Here is an 18986-nt window from a genome sequence, read left to right as displayed (position 1 = left end):
ATATATATATATATATATATATATATATATATATATATATATATATATATAAAGTTTATGTTGTAGAAGCTACATCAGTCTATTAACCTATTATCTGCATCTATCTCCGTAGAGTGTCATCTCTAATGAGAAAAACTTTCTCAGTGGAGCTTAAAAAAAAAGAGTTTGAGACTTTGAGTATTTTTTTAATTTGCTATTAGCCACACACGTCAATGGCTATGAGCATGTATCCCAAAATAAACATATTTTTTTTATAGTGAATAAACTTTGAGAATAAAGATTTGAAATTTAAGCTTCTTTTATACGCTCTAAAAAGGGGTCATAAATATATATATCCAAAACAATATTTTCTCGCAAAAAATAAAATTAGAAAAAAATATTGTTCAATAGGTAATTAACATCAATAATAATATGTTTTGTGTTCGTTCTTTTAATCTTTAGTCGTTGGATTCCCCGAAATTCTAATTATTCCAACACTTCACCACATGGAGAGTACTAGAGTTTAATTTTTATGTTGTATTATATTAGATCACTAAATTAATTAAAATATAATAATGGAAAAAGTTTATTGTATCGAGTTTTTACATCAAATTAGTATAATTTTCATGATTATGTGATTTAATGAAGCAAAACATATGTTAATAATTAAAATAAAATAAAATAAATTATAAATTTAAACACATGACATGTATGTATTGTATATATTAAAATAATGTAAAAATTCGATGCGGGTAAATTTACCCGATAGTAATTACTATGAATCCTTCATAATTATTAGTTTTCCAATAAATGATAGACCTTTCATAGTTTTTTTTGTTTTTTTTATCTTTTTTAAAAAAGTTTATGGCGAATGCAATTTATCATTAAGTTTTCCTCTCTTCTTGTTGATATTACTTTATCACCCCTTTCGTTTAATTTTATTGGTCCACTATTTTTAAAATATGTTTATTTTTTTTATTTAATACTTTTATCATATCAAGAAAAGATAATTATTTTTTCGATTATATACTTGACACTAAATTTTTTTTTGAGAATTTTAGTGTCTCAATTGATTAGCTATCTAAAATTTCATTTTATCGGTGAATGTTCAAATCTTCATATTGTTAATCCTTTCCCCTATTATTTTTTTCTTGGCACATTTTATTTTTCATCTTTTTAAAAAAGATCATGCTGTTGAAAACTTGAAGAATCCTTCATAAATGTTTGAATAGAAAGAGAGAAAAAGAAAAACATAAAACGCATTCGACGGATGCAATTTATGAAAAATTTCTCTCTTCTTATTTATTGTTGAAAATACTTTATAGTCCCTTCCGTTTAATTTTATTTGTTCAATATTTTAAATTATATTTATTGCTTTTATCATATCATTAAAAGACATTTTTTTTCTATTTTATACTCAACTTTTAATTGCTTATTGTTTTTAAGAATCTTATTATTTCAATTGATTAACTATCCAAAATTTCACTTTATCATTGAATGTTCTATTCTACAGATATTTAATTTCCTCCCTTTTTTGCTTTTCTAGACTCACAATTTTATTTTCATTTTTTAAAACAAGGTCATGACGTTGAAAACTTGCAAAATCCTTCCTAGATACCTAAATAGAAAGAATGGCATAAAATACATTCGGTGAATGTGATTTATGAATAAGTTTCCCTCTTCTTATTTATTATTGAAATTATTTTATCATCCCTTCCGTTTAATTTTATTTGTCCACTATTTTTAAAATATATTTATTATTTTTATCATATCAATAAAAAATAATTATTTTTTGTATTTTATACTCAACATTTTTTTTTGAAAATCCTAGTATCGCAATTGATTAGCTGCCTAACATTTCACTTTATCAGTGAATATTTGAATCTCCAGATTATTAGTTTCATTCCCTATTTTTCGTTTCTCGACCCACAATTTTATTTTTTGGCATAATACACAAACATGACCGTTAGCTTGGATAGATCGGACAACTATACATTCAAACTTTGATGTACATAAGTAGACACTTAAATTTGCATAAAATTAAACAAGCAGACACACACGTCTTATATGAGATAATACACATTGAATGTCATGTTTGACACAAAATTGTCATGTAGGACAAATGTGTTCATTTGTTCAACTTTATACAAGTTTAAGTATCTATTTCTGCACATCAAAAGTTAAAGGTCATAGTTGTCAGCTGACGTTAATGTCATATTTATGTATTATGCCTTTATTTTTTTATCTTTTAAAAAAGGTAATTGCGTTGAAAATTTGAAAACACTTCGAAGATACCTAAATAGAAAGAGTTGAGAAAGAAATACATAAAAAAAGTATTCGGCAAATGCGATTTATGAATAAGTTTCTCCCTCTGCTTAGTCATTGTTGAAATTACTTTAGTACCCCTATCATTTAATTTTATTTGTCTACTATTTGCAAAATATATCTCAATCAATTAGCTACCTAAAATTTCACTTTATCAGTGAATGTTCAATTCTTCAAATTAATATTTTCTTCCTCTATTTTTTTCTCTCGACCCACAATTTTATTTTTCCACATTTTAAAAAAGATAATGACGTTAAAAACTTGAAAACCCTTCGTAGATATCTAAATAAAAGGAGTTGAGAAAGAAAGAAATAAAATGCATTCGGCGAATATGATTTATGAATAAGTTACTCGCTCTTTCTTATTTATTATTGAAATTACTTTATTACCCCTCCCGTTCATTTTTATTTGTCCACCAATATATATTTATTACTTTTATCATTTAAGAAAAAAATAATTATTTTTTCTATTTTATACTCTAAATTAATTACTTATTATTTTTAAAGAAAAATTAAGTACCTCAATTGAATAACTGCCTAAAATTTCACTTTATCGGTGAATGTTCGATTCTTCAAATTGCTAATCTCTTTTCCTATTTTTCTTTTCTTAACCTACAATTTTATTTTGTATCTTTTAAAAAAAATCACGATGTTGAAAACTTGAAAAATCCTTTATAGATACCTAAATAGAAAGCGTTGAGAGAAAGACATAAAACGCATTTGACGAATACAATTTATGAATAATTTCTTCTCTATTCTTATTTATTGTTGAAATTAACTTATTAACTCTTTTGTTTAATTTTATTCGTCCATCATTTTAAAAACTATGATTGGGCCCTGCAGTGGTAGAACCTGGTGAACCGGGCGTACTATTTCCCAACCTTCTGTGAACTTTTCTTCTCTTATGATTTTTATAATAAAGGGGGTACTCTCTTCTCTGATGTGCGCTATATTATTGTGTCCTATTCCTTAAGGAGTGATCTACATTTTGTGTATTTATTACTTTTATCAACTTAAGAAAAGATAGTTATTTTTTCTATTTTTATATTAAACATTAATTTTCTTTAAGAATCTTAATATCTCAATTGATTAACTATCTAAAATTCTACCTTATCGTTGAATGTTTATCCAGATTGTTAACTCCCTCCTTTATTTTTTAAAATATACTCACTATATTCCTAATTAATCGTCCAATTCTAAATTGGTACGCCTATTAAGAAAATAACGACATTTTGAAGTTTACCATTTTACCCCTATTAGTTATGAAATGTATGAATTAAAAATTTTCAGAAAAATCTATTTTTTTCAAAATAATTAATTGAAAATATAATAAATAAAAAAATAATCTTTTATTAATTCGTTAAAATAAACAAATAAAAAACTAACAAATAATTAAGGGCCTACGAAATACTACCATTCAAAAAATTCTTCTTCTCAAAAGATTATTATTATGTATTCAATGATCAATGACATACATACTTCAATGAAAAGAGCTGCCCAACTTCGTTTTACTTTTCAGTATAAAAAAACAATTTAAAAGATAAATATTTGTTTACTAATATTTCCTTTTTTTTTTTTGGTATGTAGTTCTCTGTAATTTGATTTTATACTGTGATTAATTGAATATGAAACTTAAAAGATAAATATTTGTATTAAGATTTACTAAAATATTTAAAAAAATTTATTTTGGATATTTTATAATACTTTTTTGTACTATAAGAAAAATGTTATTAAAGAAAAATAAAAAAATTTAAAGTTAAAAAATTAAATATAAATTAAATATTTATTATTCAATACATTAATAGTTGAAGAAATTTTTTCAAGTATAAACTTACGAAAATATAATAGTTAAGAATTTCTTTTGCCTTTTATTTATTTATTTTTTCACTTTTTTTTTTTTGTCTTTATGTCAATGATAAAATAAAGGTATAGTAACAGGCAGTCCGAATTTGGATCTGAAAGTGTTGTTCTTGGCATAGTTGACCCAATTCTCTTTTTCTGCTGAGTTTGTTTGAAGCTCCGGTGATCTCTTTCTTCTCCGGCGAAATCTACATGTAAGTGAATTCCGAATTGGTTATCAACATTCCGCAATTTCAATTTGCTGTACTTATTTGTGATTTTTACAAGTTATATACGCATTCTTATTTGTTATGATCTGCCATTTGGGGTATTCTTAAAACGGAATTAGATCATGAAATTTTTCATTGTATTGTGAGATTCAGTTTATTAAATGCAATTATTAAGTTTATGGATCCCCTTCTAATGATTTTTGATGAATTGTGGATTTAGTTTCAATTGCTTAAGATCTGCGTTGGTTATTGTGGATCCTCTTCTCTTCTCATAATTATTTTATTCGTTAGTCCGAGTTTTGATTGGTTACTTCTTGTGCTGGATCATCTCCGTCTCTTGGTCTGGAGTTACAGGTTGTGGCAGGGGTAGAAGATAGTACTAACGTAAACTTAAGTCTATACTACAATCAAACACAAGAAGATGAAGTGTTAAATATATGTAAATTTGGCACTTTTGGGGTGCTTTAAAATTGGTGATTGTGCTGAAGCACAAAGTAACCCGGAAAGAATACTTGAAAATGTTAAAAGACGCTTTAGGAGAGGAAATTAACCTCGAGATGTGCTGTCATCTATCTAATAGTCATAGTGTATATACCTAAATAAGATGGTAAGTGATAATAAGAACTTATGATAAGTGTATCACTAAGGTCTAATAAGAACAATATTGTGACCACGGTTGAAGAATATGATTCTGTATATGGTGAACATTGATCGTTTTTCTATAAATGGCTAAGATTCTTACTGCATTCTGGTTGGATATTTACAAATTTTGAATATTGTGAATAAGCTGCAGAAAGAGCTTGAAATGGTCTTATCTGTTCTTAGAATAAGATTAATGCTTTAAACAGAAGATCAAATGTCAATTTCTCCAGTAAACATGGATGGGTGCTTCTAAAATGATCTGCTAGCACAGCCAACAAAAGATGTCACTCTGATTGGCGAATTAGAAGAAGCTTCAACAGGGAATAGCTGGCCATTTATAAACACGGATGTTAAACATCTTAATCAATTCCATACATTCTCCTTAAAAAGACCAGAATCTTGTAATAAATTCATAACAAGTTTAACCTGTAGGAAAATACAAGAAGGTAGAGATCAGTGAAAGCTCCCCAAAGCTGCAGTATACATAATAAGGTGGTTCCATTTTCAGAAATTTGAAGATGATCTTGCAAAAGCGACTTAATGTCTTTATTTTCATCAAGCACAAGAAGATATTACCTTAACGGATTTAGAGATTTTTGTATAGCAATCTAAACTAAGCTACAGCTGGAGGATTTTTGGGGTGAAGAAACACAACAATAACAAACCTGTTCAGACCGATGGGAGATCCAATAAGAAAGCCCATAGGGGCCTGTTGTCACTCTTTCATCTGATTTATTCCCAGGCCTTAGATGACTAAGGGAAGAGAATAATTAATTATTTGTCCCACAGAAAGCATATTGACCATCATATTATTACCCATCAACCTCAATAAAGTAGTGTTTAATATTTTATTTCTAGACTCATATCCCAATGGAGAACTTTCACTGCCTTGGGATTGTCAGCAGAGTTGGCTTTTTATGTAGTCTTCAAGACGGTCGCTTAGCATAATCTAAGGTTCCAAACTGGTTGGAATATCTGGAACCTAATGGTTTAAAAGGACAGGAAATTAAAGTGACACTGAGAATGTGCCTTCCAAGCTTCCTGGTATTCGATTTTTTAAAGAAGTCTTATACAGCTCTGTTGTTTCATTTTTAAAGTTCAATACAACCTTGTGACGTTGCATTTAATTAGGTTCTTCTGCTCATAATATAAGTAATTTATTTTCTAATTTTCCTTTGACAAAAGAAACATTCAAGAAAAAAGCAACAGTCATCCGAAAGGCTTTTCATTGGGAAGAATATTACCTGAGCAGTTTCTCGTACCAATAAATCATCAATGATTCTGTTAAAATCCTCATCTAGAATATAGTGACCGCTGTAAGTAGTCACTGGCATATACCCCCTTACTAGAAATAGTGCAGAAGCTGATGCAAGTTAAAAGATTCAGTTAAAAGATAATGTTTGATCTTGTTACTTCTTCCAGTATGGTGATTGCTTTGACTTTGTGCTGATTTACTAATCTACCTTCCTGATAATTTTAAAAAAAGAAAATGGTGTATCTGAGCTTTTGCCGTTCCATAAACTGAGTCTCACAATACAATGAATTTTGAGCTTTTGCCAGATGAAATGAGAAGTCAGAATATGAAATCATTCACAAATTCCCTTCTTGTAATCATAAGTATAGACTTTGGCTAAAAGTAAAAAGAGATATGAGCTGTTTTGATGATGCAAATCAATAGCCTCAGTGTCATGTCCTGTAACCGTTGCAATAGAATTGCTCTTTCACACTTATATTGGACTGTAGCACAAGTGACGATTCACTCTAGCTACATTATTGAGCCCAAGAGTTAAGAATAATAAGTTTTTCACCGCCTAAATTTGAATACCCGCTTAGAATAATAGAAGAGATGGTATTTGTCGTGAAGTGCAAAATCGTATGGATATGATTCTCATTTTGTATCTTGATGAGTTGGATCATTTCTATATGGATTCCTTTCCCAAACTCTTCGAGATGTGTTTCTGGGTACTCCTGATCATTCGTCCAAGAAGAGGAGTTCCTCTAATCCTATGAATTTTTCTAGAAGATTCTTTTGTTGAGATTCAAGAAAATTTCACGTGGAGTTCAGTAAGCGAGGGGAGGTTGAGAAGAAGACAATGAATGAAATGGATTCAACTTATAATCATTTGCACTATAAGCGTCATAACTTATCCAGAATGCTTCTTGAATGTATATCAATCAGTATGCCTAAAAACGTTAGATTGGGAGAGTGTGTGAAAGAATAGATATTAGCATTATGGATAATTAGTATTTTTTCTATTCTGGGATTTTTGATCATCATTAGGAGCATACATCTGATGATTTTGGTTATCCATGAAAATTAAATTGATGAAATTTTTTTTTAATGACATCGGATATATTTTTCAGCAGATATTCTTCAAAGTTGTGAACTTTATGTGATTTGGGTGTTGTTTTAATGTTGTTTTGTTCATTTTGGATGTTGAGTTTACTTAGTTTTGGCCGTGTTCTGATTCTGTAACTGACCAGAAAAAAAATTGAGATAGCATATCAACCTAATCACACCACCAAAGCCGCCTTGTTCTATATTTTTCCGCAGGTGTTCTTCAAGCTGTGAATGTTATGTGATTTGGGGGTTGTTTCAATGATGTTTTGTTCATGTTGGCATGTGGAGTTTTACTGAGTTTTGGTTGTGTACTGTAGTGGGTAGTTGCTTCTTGTTATTTTTGGTGTTGTTTTCATATCTTGGAAATTGCTAGGTTGTCGGTTATGCTTAATTTTATTCTTTGTTGTTGAAATTGGGTTTTGGAATTTTTGGTTTTTCTGTGAACAGAATTGTTTTCTCATTGGTTAAAGCTGTGATCATTATTGCTTTCTTTGAGCCGAGGGTCTATCGAAAACAACCTCTCTACCTGCCGGAGCCCGGTAGGGGTAAGGTCTGTGTACACTCTGTCATCCCCACACCCCACTTGTGGGACTATACTGCACATGTTGTTATTGCTGACATCGAATATAGGGTAAAAAAAAAAGGACTACTTCGTCTATAAGAAAATGAAAAACCCAACTGATAGGGTCATTTTGATGTTCAATTACACTCTCATTTACAATTTTGTGTCCTATATCAAAGTGAGATTTTTTTCGATGTAAATTATAACATCACTTCTTCTTTTCAGCTAAGTAGCTTGGAAAAATGTCAGGGCAAACCAACCGTTTGGTTGTCGTCCCAACAGTTACGATGCTTGGAGTTATTAAAGCTCGCCTTGTTGGAGCAACAAGAGGCCATGCTTTGCTAAAAAAGAAAAGTGATGCTTTGACTGTGCAGTTCCGTCAGATTTTAAAGAAAATAGTATCAACAAAGGAATCGATGGGAGATGTCATGAAAAATTCCTCATTTGCTCTGACAGAGGCCAAATATTCTGCTGGTGAGAACATCAAGCACGTTGTCCTTGAAAATGTCCAGACTGCTACTCTGAAAGTTCGATCACGGCAGGAAAATATTGCTGGGGTGAAGCTCCCCAAGTTTGAGCACTTTTCTGAAGGAGAGACCAAGAATGACCTGACTGGATTAGCTAGAGGTGGGCAACAGGTACAAGCCTGCCGTGCTGCTTACGTGAAATCTATTGAATTACTTGTTGAGCTAGCGTCACTGCAAACATCATTCTTGACTCTCGATGAGGCAATCAAGACAACAAATCGGAGGGTCAATGCCTTGGAGAATGTTGTGAAGCCTCGGTTGGAGAACACAGTTCTTTACATCAAGGGGGAACTTGATGAACTGGAAAGGGAAGACTTCTTCCGTTTGAAGAAGATACAAGGTTACAAGAAGAGGGAGGTAGAGAAACAGATGGCTGCTGCCAGGCTATATGCAGCGGAGAAGTCTGCTGAAGATATTTCTTTGAAGAGAGGTATTTCGCTTGGTTCAGCCCATAACTTACTGTCCCATGCTTCACAGAAAGATGATGATATTATATTCTGATGTGGAGGTCAGCTTTTATTAGTCACGTTTGTTGTCAAATATAGATGGATAATATTATCAGATGGAGAGATTTTTCCTGTTTAATAAGAGCTCTGTGCATGTTTGTACTTGATGAACTCTACGGGGAGCTGCCTCATTGGTTAGTTTTGTGTGCTTTTTTCAATTTTTTGATTCAGTGACAGTCTTTTTTACCTGGAGAGCTGTTGGATGGAAATTTTATTTTTGAATATTTTGCATAAGCTTATCTGATATTTCTTGTCTCAAAATTGTGTCATGTATTTAATAATATTAATTCTCTCCCTTCTTTACATCAACACTGCACTCAAATATACAAATAGTGAAAACAGCTTTCCTTCCTAGGATTGAGGTGGATATGCAGATGCATCAGAAATCTTTTCTCTGTTATCTTGGTGATAAACTTGTTCCAAGTCTATTAATCCTTTTTGTACGGGTATAGTGAGTGCATTCTAGTAAAGAGGAAAACGGCGATAAAATGTACATTAAAATTTTATGGTTCCTCCTACACATTTTCCTTTTGAATTAATTTGTTTATTCAGTGAAGTTTTGAGTATTGCTTCATGCTTTGAGATTGCTCTCAGTAGGCGATTCCACCGTCTGTCATAACTGATAACCATTAGTATCTGGAGCAAATTTCCTGTGGGGTTTCTAAACTATGCATATTCTGGTAGGCTAGTGTCAAAATAATCGAACTTGGATCGGGTGGATTGTGAATCCACTATATGCTGGTTCAATTCCTGTCGTTTGCCCATAATTCATAAATATTAGACAAAGGGATTATTGAACCGTTCTATCTTGCATGTAGCTTTTCCTTTCTCGACTGACTTCTGATGTCTCCCGCCTTATCGAGATAGTATGCTTTTCTCTTTTGGATGTCTTTATCTTTTTGCATTTTCCATCTTTTGGGGGTTAAGGTCCGGTAGTACGGACTACGGAGGTGTCTTGTTCAAGTGGCAAAGGTTTAGGAGCTTAGATTGTGACTTAGGTCACATGTTTGAACTCTGTGCCATGTGACTAAGCAAAGTATTTCACGTGGAGAAGGGTAGAGGGGAGGGCTCATTATCCCGAGTTTCATAGGCTGTGGTTAATCTAAGGCTTTTGCCTGTTATCAATGTGGTTGTCAATAATCCCTTGGACTCTTTTCTCGTATGGTTCAATTACAATAAACATGAGTCTTCTGCATTTGTGCTGTTGACAGCAGAACAATTCTGATGGAGCCCTTAGATGGTTAGATTTGTGCTAATGATGTCTTGTCTAGTTAATTTCAATATGTAGTTATTTCTTGAGAAAAGCTTGATCAGAGGATGGAAATGTTGATTTCACCATAGTTCTGGAAACTTGGTTCTTTTATAGTATCAATCATGTGCATGAAAGCTCACCTGGTTTGTTGATGGGTAATGAAACCAAAGAGCTTATTTAAGTTGCCGTTTCAAGCATTAACGATTGCATTTGAAATATTGATTTTGTTTATTGATATCAAGCTTCTGCATTTGAAATCTATGGCCAATATCATTATTTTTACATCAACATATAGGACATGTGAATGGTTCTGTAATTAGAAGAGCTTAAAGCGACGTAATCTTCTCTGGTGAATGCTCCAAGTATGATATATGAATTATGGCTATGGCACTGTGATGGCCAAGTTTAAGTTGCAGCAATTCTGGCTCTTCTTTTAGACCTTCTTTCAACAATTTTGCACTTCAACTGAACCTAAAAACACACTACTGCATAGGCGTTTTGACCATAGATTTCAAAAATTATTTATCTTATTTGAAAATTTTAAAGTTGGAGTTGTGTTTGGTTATATTTTTTGGAAATGAGAGAAGAGAGTTGGAAAACATGTTTGGAACAGTTTTCCATATTTGAAATCCAACTCCAAATTAAATTTTATAATCAAACTGAATAATTATTCCCAAAAAAGTGAATAATTCTTGTGACCAGTTTTGTACTTGAATGGAATATAGCTGCCAAAATGTTCAACCAATAAATACTGTTGACCAGAAATGACGATTATTTACACATTCATAAGCCTATAATTATTAAGTAATAACCACAACATGAAAAACAAAACAAACTTTTCAATATTGAAGAAACTAGTTGAAAAAATAACAAGAAGAACACTAATTAAACATCCCAGTTACAATAACTACACCAGGGCTCCTGTCAGACACTCGAATTAAAAGATAATTACATGTAACTGTTCATAACATATTCTTCTTTCAACTTAGAAGAGGAAACCATCGTTCGCGAAGATCAGAGTGATAAGAAATCATGAAGAGTAGAAGCACAAGGAGAAATCCAACTCCCCAAGGAGTACCACCAGCTCTATGAAATGAGTCTTGTTCAGGCAAAGGAATATTGAACATGAGAGATTTTTCAAAGTTGGAAAGTAAGTGAACAATTAAAAGTAGTACTAATGGAGACAACATGAGAAGAAACTTGAATTGATCCATAATGCCTTCAAAGATAGACTCATAGTTGATGTACCATGTAACACTTACAAACATGAAAAGAACAAGAAAGAAGAAACATAAATGTATTGAAGGTGGCTGTGATGATGAGTAATTATCTGCCATTTTTTGCAACTTTAATTTGCTTCAAAGTGTGGGAACAAGAGTTTGATTTTCTTAGAATGAGACTTGTTTGGTTTTGGAGTAGACTTACTATGGCTTTTATAAAGGTCTAAATCTCATGTGTTGTTGTCTTTTTTCCTCTATTTGACTAGATGCTAAATGACTTTTTTATTTTCCTTTAAGCATTAGATTTATGAACTCATTATCTCAATTAATTTAAATTCGTGTCATATATTTTGACTCATTTCTAAATAAGGAAGATATTCTCTATCTCTATTTTCAAGCTCGAACACAATATTTCTAGCGAAAAGTATATTGTGATTTAATTCATCCAATCTCCTCACATTTTTGATAATAGATATTCCATCTGTTTCAATTAAAGTGCTATTTTAAAAATTTACCATTTTACCTTCAATTAGATAATTTAAAGCCATATCAAAATTAAGATTTATTTAGGGAAAATACACAAGTATCCCCTTAACTTATACCCGAAATTACAGAGACACACTTATATTATACTAAGGTCCTATTACCCCCTAACTTATTTTATAAGTAATTTTCTACCCCTTTTCGGCCTACGTGGCACTAGCTTGAAAAAAAAGTCAACCAACGTTGGACCCACAAGATAGTGTCATATAGGCCAAAAAGGGATAAAAAATTATTAATAAAATAAGTTAGCATAAGTGTGTCTCTGAGATTTCGAACATAGATTCAGGAGGTATTTGTACACTATACCATTTATTTAAAATAAGTATGCATTAAATTTTGTACGTATCATCGTTCTTAAAATAAGTATAGGAGAGGAGACTTTTTTTTTAGTGTTAGCTTTGGGTGCATTGTACGTAGGATTTTAACTTTTGGAGGTTCCACTAATATTTATCCAACTGGCCGGTGAATTATTATATGGTCAAGACCTTTATACAATATAGTACTAATAATTAAATATGTATGCAACTGACACTTGTCACCGACCAAAAACAGAACTTGACGTGGACCTCTTTATGTTTACTTTTTTAAGATTATTATAATGTCAGTTTATTTACACTAAACTTCAAGTTCTTAGAATTGTAAAAAAGAAACCCCTTTGGTAATTGGATCGTGAAGGAGTTTACCTTATTTATTTATATTTATATGGTGATTAAGTTGATGGAGACATTAATCCCTTTATTCAGACTCTAAATAATATATATATATTGCAAATATTGAATGAAAGAATACGTCATTTTGAAGTAAAAGAAAGATAAATTAACGATATCATACATGTTCAAGATCTATTTACTTTGCTTCCATTTGATATTTTCCAGTTTAATTAAGTACTACAAATTTTTCAAAACTTTATAGAAGTCTTCCTAACATTTTCTTTTTTAGTTTGGGAAATAGGATAAATATACCTCCAAACTATTATAAATGGTATGTAGATACCTTTCGTTATATTTTTTTGACATTGATGTCCCTGTCGTCCAAAAACTAGTGCATATATACCCTTTAAATTAATAGACATACATGGGTCATATTCTTATCCAGGAATCCGATATTTATTAAATATCGGACTGACGGATAAAATAGTATCACTTGTTCCTATTTAGTCGTCCGTTAGAATGAAAAGTATATATATTTTAATTTTTAAACGGTAAGGGCATCAATATTACAAAAATATAATTTAAAAATATATGTATATCATTTATAATAAATCGAGAGTATATTTATAATTTTTCCTAGTTTAGTATTAGAGGGAGTGGGGAGGGATTTTTGGTATACAAAATTTTGAGATGGGTGACCACCTTTATGTCTTTCTTGTGCTTGATGTAAAAGTCACTACTCACTACAAAAAATATCTTACTTTCCTGTAAAAAAAAATGTTCAATGTTATTTTCACTGATATTTTAATTTAACTGATAAAAAAAAATAGTAATACTACAATATATAAAGAAAAAAACTAGAAACTATCCCCCTATTTTAGTGAAAATTCTCTTTCCACTATATATTTTTTTCAATAAATTGATTTGATAAAATAAATAAAAATCATCTGCTGTATCGCAAATTTTTTATGTGATTCACGATAAAAAAAACGAAAAAGGGCCTAAAATACTCTTAAAGTATTAAAAATGGTGCAAAATTACCCTTCATCCACCTATTGGCTCCAAAATGCCCTTTTCATCCACATATTAGCTCCAAAATACCCTTGTCATCCACCTTTAGGTTCAAAATTGACCACTTTTTTAATTGTTTTAAAATTAAACTCTTTAGATATTTTTTAAAATACTTGGCGTTCAACTATTGGTTATAATTTTAATTTATTAATATAATTTATAAACCAACCCACTATCCACTCATTACTAACTAAACCTCACCCAATTAATAATCCAATTATAATATCAAAATCGTCATAAACACTATTAAAACACGATGAAATTATAGATTCCTGAAAATGACATCCAAAATTATTCGAGTCCGAATCGAAGCCCCAATTAAATTTAGGTTGAGCCTCTTATTTAGGAGGACACTTTCTTTCAAAATTGAATTAGAAATTTATGATTAAAGGTAAAGAAGTAATACCTCCCAAATTAATTCATGCACTTTTTTAAAATATAATTTTATAAATATTTATGATTTGTTTTAAAACCTTTAATATATTATTTTGAAAAAAAGTTACCTATGAAGTAACATCACATAATTGAGACGTAAGAATAATTAAGATGAACATAGTCAGACTTTTAAATTTATCGGTGATTTTTATTTAGCCACTTGAATGTATGATAATTTACTTCTATAATTTTTAAAAACACTCAATTGACAGTAGCTTGCATTAATAATGTGACAGGTTTATTAATTTAGAGGGATTTAATTAGTAATGGGTGAGTAGTGGATTGATTTATAAATTATACTAATAAGTTAAATTATAACAAATAGTTGAGCGCCACGTATTTTAAAAAATATTTAAATAGTTTAAATATAAAACCGTTAAATAAGTGGTCAATTTTGAACCAAAAGGTGGATAACAAGGGAATTTGGATCCAATAAATGGGTGGGAAGGATATTTTGGAGCCAATAGCTGGATGAAGGGTAATTCTATACCATTTTCAATACTTTAAGAATATTTTAGACCCTTTTCTGTTAAAAAAATCTTTAGTTCTAGCCGTTAGTTAACACGCCATATGAATTTTTGTAAGATAAGAACACTTCCCTTGCCTAATTTTTGTCACCACTCATTTATTTTTTTGGTTTTGGTAGCAAATGGGATCTTGACACGAATTTTAATGGAGCATTCAGTTAGACTAGATCTACTGTCTGTTTTTTTCTTAATCATTTTATATTATATTATACTTATTGAATAACACCAAACCTTGTACATCATAAATTAATAATTTAATTAATGTAAATAATTCTGATGTAATTTCCTTAACAACCATTAGAATCTTATGTATCTAAAATTGGTTGAAAATACTACAAGTAGCATCTAAGCCAAACTTATCTAAATGTGTCTTGTAATTAGTTGAAGTGGAAACATGACGAACAATTTATATATATATTTTAACAAAAAATGTTAAAATATTTATTGACACTAGTTAATTGTTATTAAATTTAATATCCTGAGTTTGGAACCAAAAAACAAAAAATTTAAAGTTCTAAAAGAGCAAACAATTTGAAGATGAAACTAAAAGGACAAAAATGCAATGCAGAGGCTTACGTGCCTTTCATTAGACGCCATGAATGATGTTAGCTGATGAAGGAGGGCACATTTTAAGAAAAGGATTGACATTTTCATTTTCATTTAATTATTTTTCATTTTTTAGCGAGTTTAATATTTTAGTTATTTAAACATTTTTCCGATTTTGTTTATTGTAGTATAGACCTTGTTTGGATGGTTGTATTGTATTGTTCGTCTATATATATTATTTGTTTTGATTGTTTTTTAAATTCTATTAAATTGTATCGTTTAAATCTATCTTTAGATAATAATACGATGCAATAAAATTTAAATAACAAACAAAACAAACATTATATTTAGATACTTTATTATTAGAAATTAATGAACGAAATTATTGTCCACTTCGACCCGACTCCTTTCTGGTCCATTTCGAAGGTTATGGGTCTCACGGATTTGTTCCCTTCGTGAGGCCCAAAGTTGCAGCGTAAACGGACATTATTAATTGGGCCTTGAGCGGACCATGACATTGTCTCTTCTAGTGAAAAAGTCCGGCCTCTACTTTTGCAATTTATATTAATCCTTACAACTATACAAAAATCACATACCAAAATTATAATTTATCCCCGAAAAGTTTATAATTATGGAAAATTTTCAAACGGATATAATAATATAAAGTGTTGATATATTAATCTAATGCGTGAAATACATTAATCGTTAAGTAAGATATATTACATTTTTTTAATGATACACTAATCTGATGTACATTTTATACCTGATATACTAATCTAATGCGCGAGATACACTAATTTAATGTGTTAGATACACTAAACTGATGCGTGAGATACACTAATCTAATGCGCGAAATGAGGGATTTCGGAGATTTGTAAAACGTATAGGGGATAATGATAATAAGTAAACTAAAATGTGGGATTTCTGTAATTTAATCCTTAAAAAACTATGTAATTCCTAAAATTTATTCGATCTATATTACTTCCTTCGTTTCAATTTGTTTATCGTACTTTCATTTTAATTCGTTTTAAAATAAATGTCTTCTTCCTTTTCTATTATCAATTTAATTTCAATATGATACATTCAAGATTATATTATTAAAGAATATTTTGATACGTTTGACATATTTTCATTTAAGAACACAAAATTAAAATCTTTTCTTACTTTCTTAAAACTTAATTGAAACAGAGTGATTACATTATTCTACACGATTTAACAAGTTAAGCAATTTAATTTGATCCACAACATAAGTGGAAGATGACATCATAAGCATGCTCAAATGTTGTCATGGCTAAATTTAGGCAACACAAACCAATTATGATAACAAGAAGAAATTCAGGTGAGTGGTCCAGATTTAATTGGTTTATATCCTATAGTGGGTTGGTAAAGTGTCCCATTTTGTATTTACACCTAAAATTCACATCCTTAATTGAAAACTGAATAACAAATTAATTTATTGTTTCTTCCTACAAAATTAGTGGTTCTTGGAATCTTCCATAATAAAGCCAACAATTCTTTAAGACTAAAGAAAGGAAAAGGTCTGAAAATGTTAAGAGTGAGTACTTTTCAACCACCACAAGTTGTTGAGTAATACTATTTCCTTAAACCCTCATCCAAACACATGGCTAGTTTTAGTTCAAAGGAATTTACTAACAGGTCGAACGTACGAATAAAGTCTCACAGTTAGCTAATTGAAAAAAACGAAATATATAGGAATATTATTCTTCACGATATGAGACCTAATGAAAAAATATCATATGAATTTACCCTAAATAGTCTTAAACTTTTGACGTTTGCTTGCCTCGCAAAATTTGTTGATATCAAAATTTTGTCCAAGGCAGGTCAAAAGTTTAAGACTATCCCTCGTAAACATTTTTTTTGTAAAGCAACTTACTCTTTTTGTCTTTCATTACTTGTCTATTTTTGAACTGACACTCTTATTAAGACAATTATTAATATAGTGATAGATGCATTAAAAATTTAAGATTTTAAAAAATTTCTACTCTTTTTCAAAGTAATTAATTGAGAGTATGTAGATAAATTTTTTTTTTTTTGATTTGTCAAAATGGACAACTACTTAAAGATAACTAAAAGAAAAGAGTTGAGTGTTATATAAGAACCAAAGCAATGTATAACTTTTTTCCACTTTATCACAAAAAACTACCAAAAGGCAAAAACAGAGTTCAAGACACTTCAGTTCCCTCTATAAACATTTCAATATGGTTTCTCGCACCATGAGATATCAGTTGAGATTGGTGTTGTTGTTGATATTATGTGTAATTGGAAATTCAGACACAGAAAAGGACAAAGAAGAGTGTACACAATCATTGATTGGTCTGGCAACATGTTTGCCTTATGTTGGAGGTAATGCACCAGCTCCTACACCAGATTGCTGTACTGGATTGAAACAAGTGTTGAAAGATAGCAAGAAGTGTCTTTGTTTGTTAATTAAGGACAGAAATGATCCTGATTTGGGACTTCAACTCAATGTTACACTTGCTTTAACACTCCCCTCTGTTTGTAAAGCCCCTGCTAATATTTCTGAATGCCCTGGTAAGTACGCCTGTTTTTAGCTCGTAGTTTCACTCTTGCTTTTCTCGTTAACACAAATAATGACTCTCTTACTCGGAATGTCAGTTGGTTAAATATGCAACTTGTAGGTTTTTCTTACTGAGTCTCTCTGTCTCAACTAAATGAAATTAAGGGTCTGAAAGAGTTTACGATCTTATCAATAGGGTGTTACTCTTTTGAAATTTGTGGCCTGAGATTAGTTAGTAACTATAAATTATTTTTATTAAAAGTAAAATAAGAAGTCTAATATTCAATTGTTACGTTTAAATATATCCTATAAATTGAGACAAATGAAGTGATAACTTTCATGAACAAGTTAATCTTTGACAATATTTGATGATATATGCAGCACTTCTCCACTTGCCTGCAAATTCACCAGATGCTCAAGTATTCTATCAAATTGCTAATAATTCAAGCAGCATTGCTGGTAGTCCACTTGCACATAGCCCCATTCCTTCTGGTAAGTTATACTACTATATTTTTTTTAAAAACAAAATTCTGAAAAATTGGTGATTCAGGAGATTCAACTTATACACACTAACAACGTAATACTATATTATTATAATTTGTATCAGATAACCTGTCTTATTTATATATATGATTATTCTATTTTTTAAAAACATTACTTGTAGTTATCTTTTACACGACGTCATAGTGTGTAAATTTTTCTATTTATTGTCAAATATATAAAGGTTAAACACTTTTCTCTTTTTGTGTTGCAATTTTATTTTTATTTTTTTTGCAGTTGGATCTAGTCCTACAGGTGCCCCTGCTGGTGCTCCTAAATCTGCTGGTTGTCATATTGGAAAGAGATATTTTGTATTAGAAGCAATTGTTGGTGTAGTCCTTCTTTGGTCTTTAACTTCAAATTTCTTCATATGATGAGTTTAATAACCTTATTTTGTATCATAATAATTAAAGCTATCATTTTGTTAAATGGATGGTCCTTGTGTTCTTGTGTGTCCTTCTAATTTGATATTTATTTACTAATATTTTCTCAGAGTGATACATTTAGGGAAACTTTGTCAAAAATCTCAAACAGTTGCCTTTCTTCAACTTTGTTATAAAGTGTGGCTAAATTATGAGATGCTATGTAAAAAAATATTTATAAAGAAGAGAATTCTGAGGAAATAAAAGGAAAAGACTAAAAGAGTGGCATAGAAACTTCTATATACCAATGTATTTTAATTTCTTCAATTTCACCTTATCTTTTGTTTTAAT

General features: G+C 30.3%; 2 protein-coding genes across 2 annotated transcripts; both read left to right on the top strand.

The window, feature by feature from the left end:
* The first annotated feature begins 4205 nt into the window (after positions 1 to 4205).
* LOC107007966 (V-type proton ATPase subunit D) lies at positions 4206 to 9244 on the top strand. The gene is made up of 2 exons (XM_015206830.2): positions 4206 to 4357; positions 8143 to 9244. Exon 2 carries the CDS (start codon positions 8160 to 8162, stop codon positions 8943 to 8945), a length of 786 nt encoding a protein of 261 aa, XP_015062316.1. The 5' UTR covers positions 4206 to 4357; positions 8143 to 8159; the 3' UTR covers positions 8946 to 9244.
* An 8068-nt stretch (positions 9245 to 17312) lies between these two features.
* On the top strand, positions 17313 to 18725 carry LOC107012622 (protein YLS3-like). The gene is made up of 3 exons (XM_015212506.2): positions 17313 to 17747; positions 18115 to 18225; positions 18511 to 18725. Exons 1-3 carry the CDS (start codon positions 17414 to 17416, stop codon positions 18645 to 18647), a joined length of 582 nt encoding a protein of 193 aa, XP_015067992.1. The 5' UTR covers positions 17313 to 17413; the 3' UTR covers positions 18648 to 18725.
* Positions 18726 to 18986: the final 261 nt, after the last annotated feature.

This window comes from Solanum pennellii, chromosome 1 (assembly GCF_001406875.1).
Source record: "Solanum pennellii chromosome 1, SPENNV200".
Taxonomy (NCBI): domain Eukaryota; kingdom Viridiplantae; phylum Streptophyta; class Magnoliopsida; order Solanales; family Solanaceae; genus Solanum; species Solanum pennellii.
The sequence above is the reverse complement of the archived record's forward strand: the minus strand, read 5'-3'. Positions and strand labels throughout refer to the sequence as shown.

Excerpts from the sequence above, each read along its gene's own strand:
- LOC107007966 (XM_015206830.2), top strand. The coding sequence starts at position 8,160 with ATGTCAGGGCAAACCAACCGTTTGGTTGTCGTCCCAACAGTTACGATG.
- LOC107012622 (XM_015212506.2), top strand. The coding sequence starts at position 17,414 with ATGGTTTCTCGCACCATGAGATATCAGTTGAGATTGGTGTTGTTGTTG. Across the intron at positions 17,748-18,114 it reads TAATATTTCTGAATGCCCTG|CACTTCTCCACTTGCCTGCA; the intron begins GTAAGTACGCCT and ends TGATATATGCAG. Across the intron at positions 18,226-18,510 it reads ACATAGCCCCATTCCTTCTG|TTGGATCTAGTCCTACAGGT; the intron begins GTAAGTTATACT and ends TTTTTTTTGCAG.